The sequence below is a fragment of the Anticarsia gemmatalis genome, chromosome 18 (assembly GCF_050436995.1).
Source record: "Anticarsia gemmatalis isolate Benzon Research Colony breed Stoneville strain chromosome 18, ilAntGemm2 primary, whole genome shotgun sequence".
In the NCBI taxonomy this organism is placed as follows: domain Eukaryota; kingdom Metazoa; phylum Arthropoda; class Insecta; order Lepidoptera; family Erebidae; genus Anticarsia; species Anticarsia gemmatalis.
This window is the reverse complement of record NC_134762.1, coordinates 10852860-10867384: the sequence shown is the minus strand read 5'-3', so window position 1 is coordinate 10867384 and position 14525 is coordinate 10852860. Positions and strand designations below refer to the sequence as shown.

Genomic DNA, 14525 nt, shown 5'->3' with positions numbered 1-14525 from the left:
AATACAAGTTTCGGGGATTCCCCGATCTCTCTTTTAAATATTTAGCGGTTTGAAACTGAACGTTAGGATTTTCATCAAATTGCTCATGCAAAGAGCATTCACAAAAAAATCATGTGAAGACATAACATTATTATAAGCACAAAAGTAAACTACAAACGGTTAAAAACAAAAGTCCAAGCTCCTAAAATGGTGATACATATTTAAAGTCATATCCACAATAAAATATGATCGTAATAATTAAAACCTTTAGCTAATCTTTCACCCAGTTATGTACGTAAGCAATCAATAGTTGCATCTTTTTATTTTAAACATATATCATTTTAACATATCAAACTAGTTACACATATTATACTAAAATTGTTGTAATCAAAACTGATTTTCATTGTGTAAAAGGTCCGGTCTACTCAAATTGTGTATGAAGGTTAAGTATTCCATTGGTCTTTTATTGGACCCTGATATATGAACAGAAATTTTGAGAAAGGCTAGAACCTTTGATGAGCAATCCAAGTTATGAAAGTCTAATAGCCCTTAAAATATTCGATCAAGGGAGTCTACGACTAGATAGTAAAGTCTAAATGATACCGAATAAAACATAAGACTTATATTCTGTTTTTGTTACTGAATGTTTTTAAATATATAATGTATAATAAGTGAGTGTAAAAAAACCTGTAAAGCGTTGTCTGAATGAGTGTTCTCGTAAATGTCAGTGAATATAAGCGATAAATCGTCGCCGGGTCCCACACGTAATGTGTTACGTTTTATTATTGTGTAACGTTGAAATAAACTATTATATTTATTGAGGCAAAACGTTTTTTAACACATTTCTTGAGAGCTTGCTAAGTCTTAAGACACACTTGGCTAGCAAAGTGGAGCCAAGGTCTAGCCCCTCCTTAGTTCGGAACGAGATTCTTGCTCAGCAGTGGTAGTTAGGGGTAAAAAAATACATATATTGAGACATCAAAAAGGAGGAATTGTATAATAGTAGTAAATAGCAGGATAAGTAAACAACATCTTAAAATGGTCAATACTCGGTAAGGAAACGATTTGAAACGGGCGACTATGTGCTACGAGCATACTGACAAGTGAACTTAACCATGTCTTGTCTACGGCGGATTGCTTGCTACGAGAGCTACAGAGGTCTACGTGCGTCTACGTTGTTATAGCTTATAGTCAACATGGGCTATTAATGTCATTGGTTCCAAAGTATAGCTATCAGTGGGACACTACAGTGTGCTTAAACAACGGGGTGGCTTAAGTATAGGAATAACATAGTGTTATAGTTTAACAACTTAGTAGAGAGTTTTGTATGCAAAGTAAGCGGCTGGCGGAGGCATACCAAATCTGAATTAAGAATATTAGTGACGCGCAGACTTATGTAACTGACAGTGGCCTGTCTGATACAGCTACTTTATTTACGAATTACATATAATTGTAAAATTATAATCTACATACATCAAAGGAAGTTTGGAAGGATCGTACCAAGTAGCGTTCTTTGGTTTCTGCGTATATGGGAAGAAGTCGTGATTTTAATGTATGTAAATCGTGCATATCAAGGCTCTCTACTAAATTGTCGGAATAAAGATAAAAATAATAAATTTAACCCATTAATGTCCCACTGCTGGGCAAGGGTCTCCTCCCGTAATGAGGGAGGGGTTAGGCCTTGAGTCCACCACGCTGGCCAAGTGCGGGTTGGGGACTTTGCATGCCCTCAATAAATGTTTTAAACAAATTTTTAGGCAAGCAAGGTTTCCTCACGATGTTTTCCTTCACCGTTGGAGCATGTGATAATTATTTCTAATACACACATAACTTCGAAAAGTCATTGGTGTGTTGCCTCGGGTTCGAACCTGCGACCACTTGCGTGGGAGGTGTCAACTTATACCACTCGGCTATCACTGCTCTTGGAATGTAGATGCGAGATGAATTAATATTAGTACTACAGTCTGATTGACAGAAAGCGTACAGGAAATAAAAACATAATGTAAAAGTACTTTCAACAGATAAACATTTATACACTTTAGTTACTATTTACAAACTAAATAGCCTACATAGTGGGACCACCTAGAATTAGAGCACAAATGTAGGCTATTAGGTATTTGAATGTTCCACAATTCCCAGTAAAGCGTTGTAAGTATATTGACAAAACTTTTCATTCATATACATCGAGGTTTCTTAGCTATTCTAGACCAATATTTTATATTTGTCTTACAAAATTTTAGTTTTTATAAATTATTCAGTAATGCATGTTATTTTGAAGTATGGCAGTATACGAGAGAATATTTCATATTTAATTCTTTTGACAATTAAACACTAATTGAATAAATATTTGAGCCCACCACAATACATTGTTGTATTGGGTATAGTTCCCGCGATAAAATAGCAATAATTAGTGCGGGAGTTGCCTTTACCAAAATTATACAAAGGTTGTAATAAGTGCATTCAGCAAGCTTTTATTACAGCTAACGTTATACGCAGTACATATATAATATCAATAAACACTTGCATCGAAATACAAGGACCTTCGTACAACAAGAACACAGAAAGTAAAACAACACATTATTTAGGTCACACAACACACACACAACATTATGAAAGAGGAAAACGTATATAAAAACAATTTCTACTTTCTCAAGGCGAAGAAAATGCAAAAAACTGAACGAAAACTGTAACAAGGCGATAGTCTATTAGTTTGAAATATAAAATACATTATAAATATTATATTAAAAGAGAATAAATAAAGTTTAACGGTGGAACTTGCATCTAACAAATTGGTTGGGGGCTCATAATCCAGATTAATATCCAAGCGACGACGCCGTATACACATCAATTATCATTTATATATTATATCTATCGTGTCTTCAAAACATTTTACAAAAATTGGGACTGTTTATATTTTTGTTTACAACACAATTACGCAAAAACTACCAAACAAATTCTGTTGAAACTTATAGTATTAGAAAGGTTATAATTTGATCTACACATTGATATAATTTTCATGAAAATTGAGTCAGTAATATAGGAGATATAGACCAAAACGTGGATGACTGTTGTGATAATATTTCCGATTTTTTGGAGTTTGTCTCGACTAGATATTAAAACGCCGTGAGTCAGTCGTTTTAATAAATATGTGTTGTCTCACCCCGCCCACGTGTCGCTTTGATAGTCCGCTTCTAAGTGGCAAGTGCTGAGCGTCGTATATATTATATTATGAATTATATAATATCAACAGAAAAACTGTTTGTATGAGTGAATCGTGCACTGAACTAGACGAGGATAGTAAAAACTTAGTAATATTATTTAATTGAGTATATTACGGAAAACATTTATTTGCACGCGGAAAAATGGACATTTAAAATTGATGAAGAAACGAATAGTTGATTTTATATGACAAATTATCAAAGAGTCATTGATTTACGCTATATGCATACACACATTTAAAAATTATAGTCAGCTTTTAAAATTAGGGAACCTAGTCGCGTGAAAATGCACGTGACAGAAATCGTGCGCGAAACTGGAATATTTTGCTATAGTTATATTTATTCATATAACATCAAACAAGCAAGGCAAATAGTTAAAATAGGGAGCAATGAAAGAACGACTGGCAAGGGCAATAAACAAAAACTATCACAAGAGTATGAAGTCACTTAATGTGTCTCTTTACGAACTCATCATGATTACGAGTAAAAACTTGTTGACCATATAGGAGTAACATTTCGCAAAATAAGATTGAGATTTTCTTCTGGTTTACGCAGCATAGGAATCATACATTTATCTACGACTTGAAATGCAAATATGAATAACTGATTGATGACAAAAATAAAATGTTACTAACGTTGTGTAAGAAAATATACAAAAACCACTGCAACTTTCTTAGAACATAGAAGTGCCAGGTGCCAGGTCTAACTTGCCTGGCAACTGGCAACTCCTTTTAATAAATCTGCCACAAATATTAGTAGAAAATTAAATTTTTCATACTGGCAATGTTTGTAATTTTTTGTCCAGATATCGGTGTAATCTGCCAAGACCATCGCATGTGTAGATTACTTTTTACAGTTAATCCTAAATTGTAGATAAATCAATTCATGATAATGTGCATTAAGATTTTCTTGCGAAACTGGCTAGTTATACCTAATTTCGAAATCAATAATGGGTGTTAGCTATCTAAGGATATCTAAGGAAGCTAGAATATCAATTCTAGCTTTGCAAACTCTCAGTGAGAGATTAGTGGTACCGGCCAGTTGAAGAATAGTAACAAATTCCAAAAATAAAAGCCATGTCTTACGTTACTAAGGTCCATACTTTCAATAGTAACTAAGTGGTTTTTGAATCAAATCTAATTTAAATTTTATTTCAGGCTATGCCTATAAATAATAACCTTAACCTGAGTATACTTATATTAATTACATATATGTATACTCTTTGTTGCACAATGTTTTTTGTGCGTTCGGTTGAGATTTGTCCGCGAAAGCGATTGACCCCGTATTGAGGTTTAAAGCCAGTTATTGGTCCACCGTGAGCCATTAAAAGGCACATGATACGATCAATCCTCTTACAATATTACCGTTACTATATAATGATAGTAAAGCTATCGTCATATCCAACCCACGTTGAGTTTACCATCAGCCAAAGTTTCTCACACGCTGCATCTCCTACATCAATCACCCTCGTGTTTGTCTTCCAAATACAATACTCAAAATAATTATCAGGAATCCGTGTTATATATAGCCCGAGTATTTTCGAATCAACGTAAATATAATGTTGTATATTTAGAATGGCATGAATTATTTCAATTCGAGTGACTTCGACACGCGATCCATCAACACTTGAGATCACTTGTAATTGGTCGGGTTATAGAGATCAAACAAACTTGATGAGTGCTGTGTACAGTATGTTTTAGACTACAAAGAGAATCATTGCAGGTATGAGTAAAAGAAATAAAGCGATGTCTGATCTTATTGCAATTGGCAGGAATCGAAACTGACATGTTTTAACAAGCCTGAGTTATGATATGATTAATTCGGACTTTGTTGATCAACATAAAGGAAACAAATCATAATATAACGATGAAAGGCAACGCTGAAGGATTTTTTAGAATCCTTATAGTGAAAAATAAGACGTCTTCGTGAGTTTACAGTATTTACGGTGATTCTCTACAGTCGGTACTATCAACTACTATCAAGTATCGAAACTATGGCACTGCGAAACTAGTTACTACGGCGTTTGCTAGAGGCGCTGATCAAATTTTCAAACTAAATCTCGTTAGCTAGCCAGTTGTCGATAATCGTTAATGGTAGAAAATCGCGTTACTGGACAAAACGGCTACGAAAACAACGTAAATAGCAAAGCATCTGTAGTAGTGAAGTAACTCCGGTAACTCGCGAGTCTACGCGCGCTGAAAGGCCTCGTCGTCGACTCTTGCGCATTGCATTTACGCGCGATTTATGCGCGTGCGCGTTTATCATATGATTTGCAGCAGCGATCGAGTGAGCCACTTAACCTGAACCTATTATACAGTAATAGGTTTAAGGACTGTAATAGAACAATCTAGGCTGGTTAATAGCTGCAGTATATATTGATTTGTAAAATAGATGTAAAATAATGCAACTGCGGATGAAATTAGAAGCGTGCTATGATATGTTCAAGAGATCATTGATTTGATCCCTTAGTCGCCTAGCATTTTAACGATCTACTTTTTGTGTGTGTCTCTATAGTTTGGATATGTATATGGGCTGTGTAAATGACAGTAGACTAACCCATTGCTGCTATGTACCGAAAACATTACTAGAGCTACATAATAAATATTACTTATACTACGTCATGTTTTATTGGGTGTTAAAACTACCAGATTCAAATACAGTTGGCTTAGCCGTATATAGCACCTTTGAAATCGGGCCCAGCTGTTTTAATTGATGGTCACTAAGCCAAATTTAATAGTTTTTCGGTGGACCACATGAAAGAAAAGTATTAGCACAGCACTTGAATTACTTTCACGTTTACCCAGTGCCATTAAATACCGGTTAAAAACCTCATCTCTTATACCCAACACGTGCAAACTTCTAAAATGAAGTTTTAATGTTCGAGAAACCTGGTTTTAATAGAATAAAACTATTTTAATTAGCAACATTGCATTCATTTGTTTGCCAAAGAGATTCTTTTACGTTTTCGCGACACAATCACGTGTTAGTTAATTGTGCTATGAACTTGCCAGGTATAAAAAATGTAGCACCGGATACGAAGCGTTGAAGCCATGATTACATCTTATGATTATACTTGTATTCGTATTACTGTTGGTACTCGGTAAACGACTTGTGCCCGACTTCTGAGTACATTTAGCGGTAGTTTATCCATTCAATAGCGTTTTTTATATGAGTTTAAAAGTTTAAGTACTATTGAATAGATAAACTACCGCTAAATGTACTTCAGAAACCGAGGGTGGCTCAAGTAGTTTAGAGTGTTACAAACTGTGATGAAGAAAGAGAGGTCAAAATAAATAATTGTAAAAACGTTTTGCGAGTTATAAGGAACCATATATTTGTTATTAAGGGGCTGTCGATAATTAGTGTCTTTGAAAGAACTCGTTTTGTAGCGACGTAGGTTTATGCTAGGGTGAGGTAGTTTCACCATTATGGACGTATAGTGGGGTAAATACACTATACATATAGAAGGATCCGCATAGCTTTCATGCAATAAGATAAATCAAAACCATTGGTCATGTGTAAGACAAGGTTGCAAATATGAAAAAGCTTTTAACATTGTAAACTTTTAAATTAGCTTTTAATTCGTTTAGATACCACATAAGATTCCATCGAATAGAAACACAAACAATCATGTCTTATATTAGACCTAGCTGAAACACCCATGCACACGTATATAAATGTGGCAGTAGAGACTATAATGCGACTGACCTGAGGCGTCCAGGTGGCGGCGACTCGCGAATGGCTGCGACTCCTGGTGCGCCAGAGCCGCTTGCTCATCACACTCTGCACCACACTGCTCGACGAGCGCGACTTCTGCATGCCACCTGCGGGAGGAGCGACTGCAGGCGCACTTCGACCCAGCAGCGTCGAGAGGAACGAGTGCGACGCCGACGGCGACGCCGGTGATGGCGGCGACGTCGGCGTAGACGCAACAGACGCGAATTGTAACTCCCGATACGTCAAAATCCATCCTTCCTCTGTCTGACAACCTTTATGTGGACCATCGTCGTCCACGTCACTCGGCATCCGAGGCTTTATATTCCGCAAATTCTTATCATAATTGATACGCTTAAAGCGGTCTGCCTTGTCGGCGTCTACGCTCTTCTTCCGCGCCATCCTCAGGTACCGCTTGATAGTGTCACTGACTGATTGTGACACGTCGTCGTGGTCCACGCTGGAACGCCGCCGCGCAGGCTTCGGTCTGTCGGGCGGCGGACCTGTCGGGCTCGTCGGCGCCGTCTGCGCCTCCAACTTCTCGCGGTACGCCCGCTCCAGCTCCAACAACACCTCGTCGGGAATGGGGTGTGTCTGTGTTCCGGAATCCACAAACTTGTCCTCGAGTGATTCGTGAAAAACTTCAATAAGAGGTGGCGGGGACATCGGCGGCGATCGGAAACCGTCCTCACCATCATTATAACGAGCACCACCGGCGGTCCGGCTCCGCGGTACACTCCTAGAATTATTAGCGCTAACGCCACTGACAAAGCCACTAGGTCCATAGCCGCTGGGGCCACTACCGCCGCCGCCACCGCCACCTCTACCGCCTCTGTAAGGTTTCGTCTTACGAAGGTCATGATACAGTCTTTTCATTAAATTCCTATCCGTCAGCAGGTCCTGCACTATGTTATCCCTGTTCGGTGATCTCACATAATACCTGCCGAGGTTTTCCAGTAGGGTCCTCTCGCGGCCGGGGTTCGCGTCGGAGTCGGCGGGGAGCCGCTCCGACTGCTGCTTTAAATACTTTCTTAAAGAACGGACTAACTCCTCGGTATCCGACAGTCTTGTAGTGCCGGAGTCATCCTCCACTTTCAGGTACTTGCGCAATAAATCAACTAAAGAGTTCTCCTCCTCCTCGGGCAGGGCCCGGCCGGCATCACCCGACGCCGCGCCCGCCCGCGCTGGGGGCACGGCGCGGCTGGACGCAGCATTGAATTTGGAGGTCGAAGCGGCCGGTCCCGGCGCGGCGAAGAAGTCTCGTCGAAGCTTCGCGATATCGAAGCGTCCGCCGGAGGTATGACCGATGAAGAGGTCGGTGGGGCGCGCTGGGGGCGTCGGCACCTCTTCCACGGGCGAGCGAGCTCGCACGGAGCCGCCGCGGGGGCGCTTTTTGCGACGCGGTCGTGGGAGCGCTCCCGGGTACGAGCTCTTGCGCCAGAGCAGGAAGCGCGGTTCCTTGGCGCACACCTCCTGGAAGTAGGCCTCGAGGCGCGGCACGTCCTCCGCGCGGTTCTGCGCGCCGTCGGGGATGAGGCGCCGGCCCGCGTCCGACATGTACTTCCATGTCTTGCGCGTGAGGAGCCAGCGCTCCCGCGGCTTGTCGCGGCGGCGCACCGCCTTCGTCATGGGGTCGGGCGCGGGCTCGAGGCGGGCGGGGCGGCGGCGGCGCTCCATGGCCGCGCTCACATGGGGTCAGGCGGGCGGCTCGCGGCGGCGGCGCGGCATGCTCGACCTCGGCCCGCGCACCTGCCCGCGCGAAACTGAACACTGCTCCGCACCGTGCGGTATATTATGCGCCGAAATAGCCGTCCGGTTATAGAGCGGCCGTGAACTGGATAGGTTGCGCTCGCGCAGCGGCGGACCGGCGCTGGCGGCGGTTCGGCGCGGGACTGCCGCCCGTAAACAAACGCGCCCGCCCACATGGTCCGCCCGCCCTGCGCGCGCCGCCCGCCCCGCCGCCGTCCGCCTGCTTCCTTGACCTATGTGGTGACATGCCCTAGCATCCGTGATTGACGATGGTCATGGCTCACTTCCGATGCATTTCATTCATACTTGCATGCCTGCACCGCGAACAATATGCACTAATTTTCATTTTTTTTCATGAATTTTTACTTGCTAGGGTAACATTTAGGTCAGTTGGTGATAGAATGTAGAACAATAACTGTAGGCAGTGGCGCTCGGAGGTGGGTACTTGTTTGTGTACTAGTTGTGAACACCTGCGGCTTCCTCCAGCTGCCGCGTGTTATTTTAACGTTCGCGAATGCTCTCGTGTCTTCACTCAGAATGTTATTCCAGGTTGCACGAACATTGTTTTGCGAAAATATTTCAGTATTATTCAAATTATGATTTTGATAACAGATTGCAAAGCACAGAATATGAATGAGAACTCTGTTCCAACATATTTTATAGCGAGTAATGAGTATAAAGAGTTAGGCCTCTGTTGCCTATTTATGACCAATTAAGAAGATACGGCCTCTTACCCCTTTAAAGAATTAAAATAACAAAGTAATCTTTCTCGCTTCTTTTTTGCGTAAGTAATACTAAAATTACTGATATCATTGTTCCTTTGTAGAGATTACGTTTCATATATATAATTTTATTTTAAGTTCGATTATGATGATATTATTATGACAAGTAGAGTTTTATCTACGTGAATTGTATGTGCTTTGTAAGGACTTCAGCATCAAGTTTGTACATCTGCATTTTTATTTTCAAAATATACTACGTAATCATACAAAGGTTGTAAGTACCACTTAGATTGTAAGAGAACCCGCCCTTGGTTAGCGTGGTTGACTTGAAATCTATCTTCTACCTTGTTCCGCAAGTGGACCTTTGCCTAGTAGTTGGACAGTTATTATAGGTAAATTTCATATTGCATTTTTTTTTACATTGCATGGACATGTAGGTTTAAGTTCGAATACAAAATAATTGATATTGGTAAAAAGCTTTATGATTAAAAACGGAGAAATAGAATTTTGTCATATGCATCCAATATACTTGAATCTTTTTTACTATTTACTAAATACGGTGTATGTTATTCATATAGAACCCGTTCGACAACTCCCTAAAAAGCCAAAACGATTTCGATGGGTTAGGCTTTCAACGGGCTTTTCAACCTAGACTACCAGTTGCTGAAATATACCTACGTTATTTAATGGTCATATTGATCGTAATAAGACGACCAACACAGTAACAAAAGAACAAAATTAAACTTGCATAAACATTATCCAATGCAAAATCAAATTTACGATAAAAGATTCTTAGAAACAGTTTTAATTTGAGTTCGATTAAGAAATTAATCGCTAAGAACAATATACGAAAGTAAAAAACACTTTTAAAGATAATGTAGCAAGTATTTTCGCAGAAACTGAATGTGTAAACGAAAAATAGACAATTTGTAAAGCATTTTTGACGTTGTCTAGACATTCTATTAACAACTCTCAAGAAATTATGCAAAGATTTCCTTTAAGTAGCAGTTTCTTATCAAAACTACAAGATACAAGTCGACACAGTGTCTAGCTCAAGTCATTCTTTATCACTTCATTGAAGAAATCCCCCCAAGACGTATAAAAAACAAAATTCTACAATACCAATGGCCTATAATTCTAAATTCTCAACGAATTGCAACAAACAGCTGCCAACTAAACAATACTAACGTTACAATATTAATACACCTACTCTTATTACCTCTAGACTAGGAACTTTCCCACCATTAAGACTGAAAAACATTAAAAACCGTTTTACTGCCGCATTGAATCAATAAAAACTTTCAACGTAAAGTGTTCGTAGCGTGGAAAAGTCTCGACATTGCATCGCCCATCGGCACATTCTGCACAGGCCGCGATATACATAACTTCCTAGGCCACTTATAAAACGCTCTGTTTTAAAAATAAACCGACGACATAACATAAACAAAATAATTGTGTTGGGCATTAGAAACATTACTAACGCCATCTAGTTTGCGGGGCGTAAACGTTGTTGAAAGCGTGCCAAGTTGTACGCGTGAAACACGCGTGCGTTGTTTGAGTAGTTAGTTCGCTCTTCAAGTTCGGGCATTCACCGCTAGATGTCATTACCAGTATAATCGATTCTAAATGTAAAAACAATATTTGTGCACATGTGTATTTATATTATCCCTATATTTTAGATGTCATACATATCTTACGTAATAAAATGTATTTTGGTGGTACGTTCCAAGGAAATTAATGTGCTTATTATGACATAGAGCGGTGGTACTGACGTAGTTGCTTTTACAGTCGCTAAAGCTGTACTTGCATTAGAAATTCGTTTTATAGTTCGTATAGGTTCAATTATGCGAATTAACGATGCGATAACTATTGTGTATTATGATTTTGGCATGTGTATTCACATTGTATCACGCGTCCCAATTTTTGTGATTCCATAATTGACGTACTATTGTGATTGAAACAGTAATGGCAATGGTGGCTTGCCAGCGAGTACGAAGAACGACAAGGAACGTCATTTGGCGTCAATGTGTAAAACAATAGCTGTGTCAATCGATTACAATGTCAGGTTATTCATAGCTATTAATTACGTGAAAGGTGAATGATTTCTTTTGAAGTTGCATAAGGAAAAGAAAATAAAATAACTACCTAACAGTTGTTTGTTTTGGCAGAGGTGCTTCTAATCATTACGCATTTTGTGAAATGGGTTTTTAACTCTATAGGAGGCGGTACTGTAGCCATTAGCTAAAAAACCGGCTAGACTTATGACAATAAATTTACTAGACAAATAAAAGTCATTTTTTCCAAACCGAGCCATGAAATCAATTAACTGAAATCGCATAATCTTATGCAAAATAAATACAAACACTCTTAAAAGTTACAAAAGAATCTATTACGAAGAGCAAAAAACACTTTATTAAAGACTCAGGGAAATGTGCACTATTTTTCAACGCTTTCTTTATAAAGCTTATTGTTCGAGGAAAAACACACATTTGTTGTTCTCGATCGAAGTAAAATAGGCCAGTAATGATGACGATAGGTGTTTTACACAGAAATCTCAATAAATAGCCGCCAACAAGTGGTTGGGCTCTTGACACCATTCGAATCTCTCTGATCTAATCACTTGTAAAACTGTTAGATCATACACAAATAACTATTTTTGAGTAAATTTATTTATTATAGATATTTTTGGATGTAACCTATATTTAATTTGCTTTGGATTAACTGATTGGAATTTGCGGTACTACTTTCGCATGTTCATTGGCATTAAATGATGCTTTGTCTGATTGGTTTAGCTGGTCTAAATATGAATAGAAAACAGTTTCATTTTGGTTTTTAAATTTCCTTGAAATGTTAAGTTTTAAGGGCTTTTGCAGACCACGTGTAATAACTAGACGATAGACTGTATTAATTTCAATGTGTTTGAAATTTTAAATACACGTATTAAACTAGTCATAAACCTAAACTTAACTGAACTAACTTCCGCCAAAATACTAGGAATACCAAAATTACAGTTAAGATCTAAAAAGGGCCATGACACACAACACCCACAATCCAAATCTGATTCAGACCATTAAGAATGAACATCACAAACTGAAATAAAACTCCTCAACAGACAGAGAGCGAGATATATTCGCACTCGAAAAGATAAATGATTCTGTCGCAATTATTTTCACGAAATATATTTTTTTAAAGCAAATTTTCTCGTATCCCGGTGGACGACCGTCTAATGAACTTTCTTATTCAAGATTGTAGTCAATGGCCGCTTTTGTAATTCAAAGAATGTTACAATGCTGTTGTAAATGAAACAGGAAAAATGTTTATGTCATGATCTTTGATTCTAAGTAATTTGTAGTAAGATACAACGGTTTATGTTTCGGTAGTATCTGTAGATAGGCAGATGTGATGTATGGTGGGCAGTAACAGCACTACAATAACCAGAAAAGCCTATATAAAGGCTATTTCAGACGTACCAAAACCACACTAACGATAACACGTGGTCGGGTGAATATTTTCCTATTGAAATGAAATACAATTTACACGTACCACATTTTGCGGCCGTTATGGACCACGTGTTAACAATATCGCGACCACACCGCAACCATATTTTGTCGCTGCGTCGTGGTGTGGTTGTAGTACGTGTAAAACAAGCCTAAGTACCCCAAATTAGTGTTGACACGGCGTGAAGGCTCCTTACAGTACCGACAAACAGTTTGGTAGAACTGCTAAGCTGATGTCTGCATTCGAACACCGGTCAGTGTGGGTACAATTGCCATATTGTTATGCCAATTATGCCAGTTATGAAAATCTGATCAGCGCCTCTAACGGGCGTCGTAGGAACTACTATCGCAGTACATTTTAACTGTCAAACTTTCGATACTCGATATTACCGACTGAAGAAAATCGTGCTACTGGTCTCTTTACATCTAACAACGGTTCATAATCGAAAGTACTCTATGACAAATGCCCGCGTTCAAAATTCTATACATTCCTATTGTCATATCGTTTTGGATATATTATAAAAGCACTAATTAGGGGCAATGGCATCATTTAAAGTGAATGTAACGAGGGAAATTGCTGTCCCAAATTAATGTAACAAATTACTTCTGCGTAGTTTTCATTCATATTTTGTGCACAATTAGCTATAATTTATGACCATAGATTCATTCATTTTAGACTAAGTTCGGTCCATACATGTTACTTTAATTCAATGTAGAAGTCGTGTTCCTAGTGCAATACCTTATTGTCTTTTCTAAAGTTGGTAATATATTTTTAGCAAATGATTATAAACGCGAAAATCTGACAAGTAACAAATGCTTACTTAATCTTTTAAAATTATTTCGACTTGTACCCTAAAGAATTAACAATGTAAAGAAACTTTTAAAGTCAAGACTTCAATTAGAAGATTGTTTTAAAACGTATTTTCCCAAAAATCTGTCGCCAAAACCATTAAATATTTCGCTTTAGTTTTCACTTTATTGCGTTGTGTTGTACAACTTTATTATAAGAAAGAGCATCAAATAAACATGTCTTCTATAAATCTGTTATCACTTAACCAATCATACACATGTATTTTTATAAAACATGAGTTTTTTGTTCCCAGTGCACTCACTTTTCTGAGAAAATGTTCGCCGGTCGATGTTCTATATTGCTTTCTTTCTGAACCTTGTATGGCTTCTTTCTTTTACACTTTTTTAGTAAGTGTAGATGATTTTGGGGGTTTTTGCATTGCTTGGAATTTTCTTAAATGTATACACTTCCTGTAACTTTCATGCATTCATTTCTTCTTAGTCATTTTATTAAATTTATTCGTCTTCCTGTTTCTTGATCAACTGAATCGGTTTTTCCAAATTTGCGGTTGTGATGCCTCAATCATTACCATTGTTTTAGCTCTTCAATGCTAATGTTATCCAGGCAGTAAGTACTGCATTACATTAGCCTGTCAGACTTGACTTTTCCGACTGTGATGGATTGATTGCGCTTCGCAAATATACATTTTGACAAGGTCTCCCAAATTAAGGTCGCATATCGCGGTAATTTTCCCATATTTCCTCATATTAATGCGTCTGTCATGTTATCGACAGAAAAGTTCAGGATTTTGACGTTTTGTTAACATTACGGCAGAGAATTATGCGCCGGTGCCGTT

The 14525-nt window shown here is 38.7% G+C and overlaps 1 protein-coding gene across 6 annotated transcripts in view; it reads right to left on the bottom strand.

Moving 5' to 3' along the window:
* Positions 1-8815, bottom strand: part of RhoGAP102A (Rho GTPase activating protein at 102A) — a 44134-nt gene extending 35319 nt beyond the window's left edge. For all 6 annotated transcript variants that reach the window (XM_076126302.1, XM_076126303.1, XM_076126304.1 and 3 more), the window contains exon 1: positions 6906-8815. In XM_076126302.1, the coding sequence (XP_075982417.1) occupies positions 6906-8588 (1683 nt within the window). In that variant the 5' untranslated portion in view covers positions 8589-8815. The remainder of the gene's footprint in view (positions 1-6905) is intronic.
* Positions 8816-14525: the final 5710 nt, after the last annotated feature.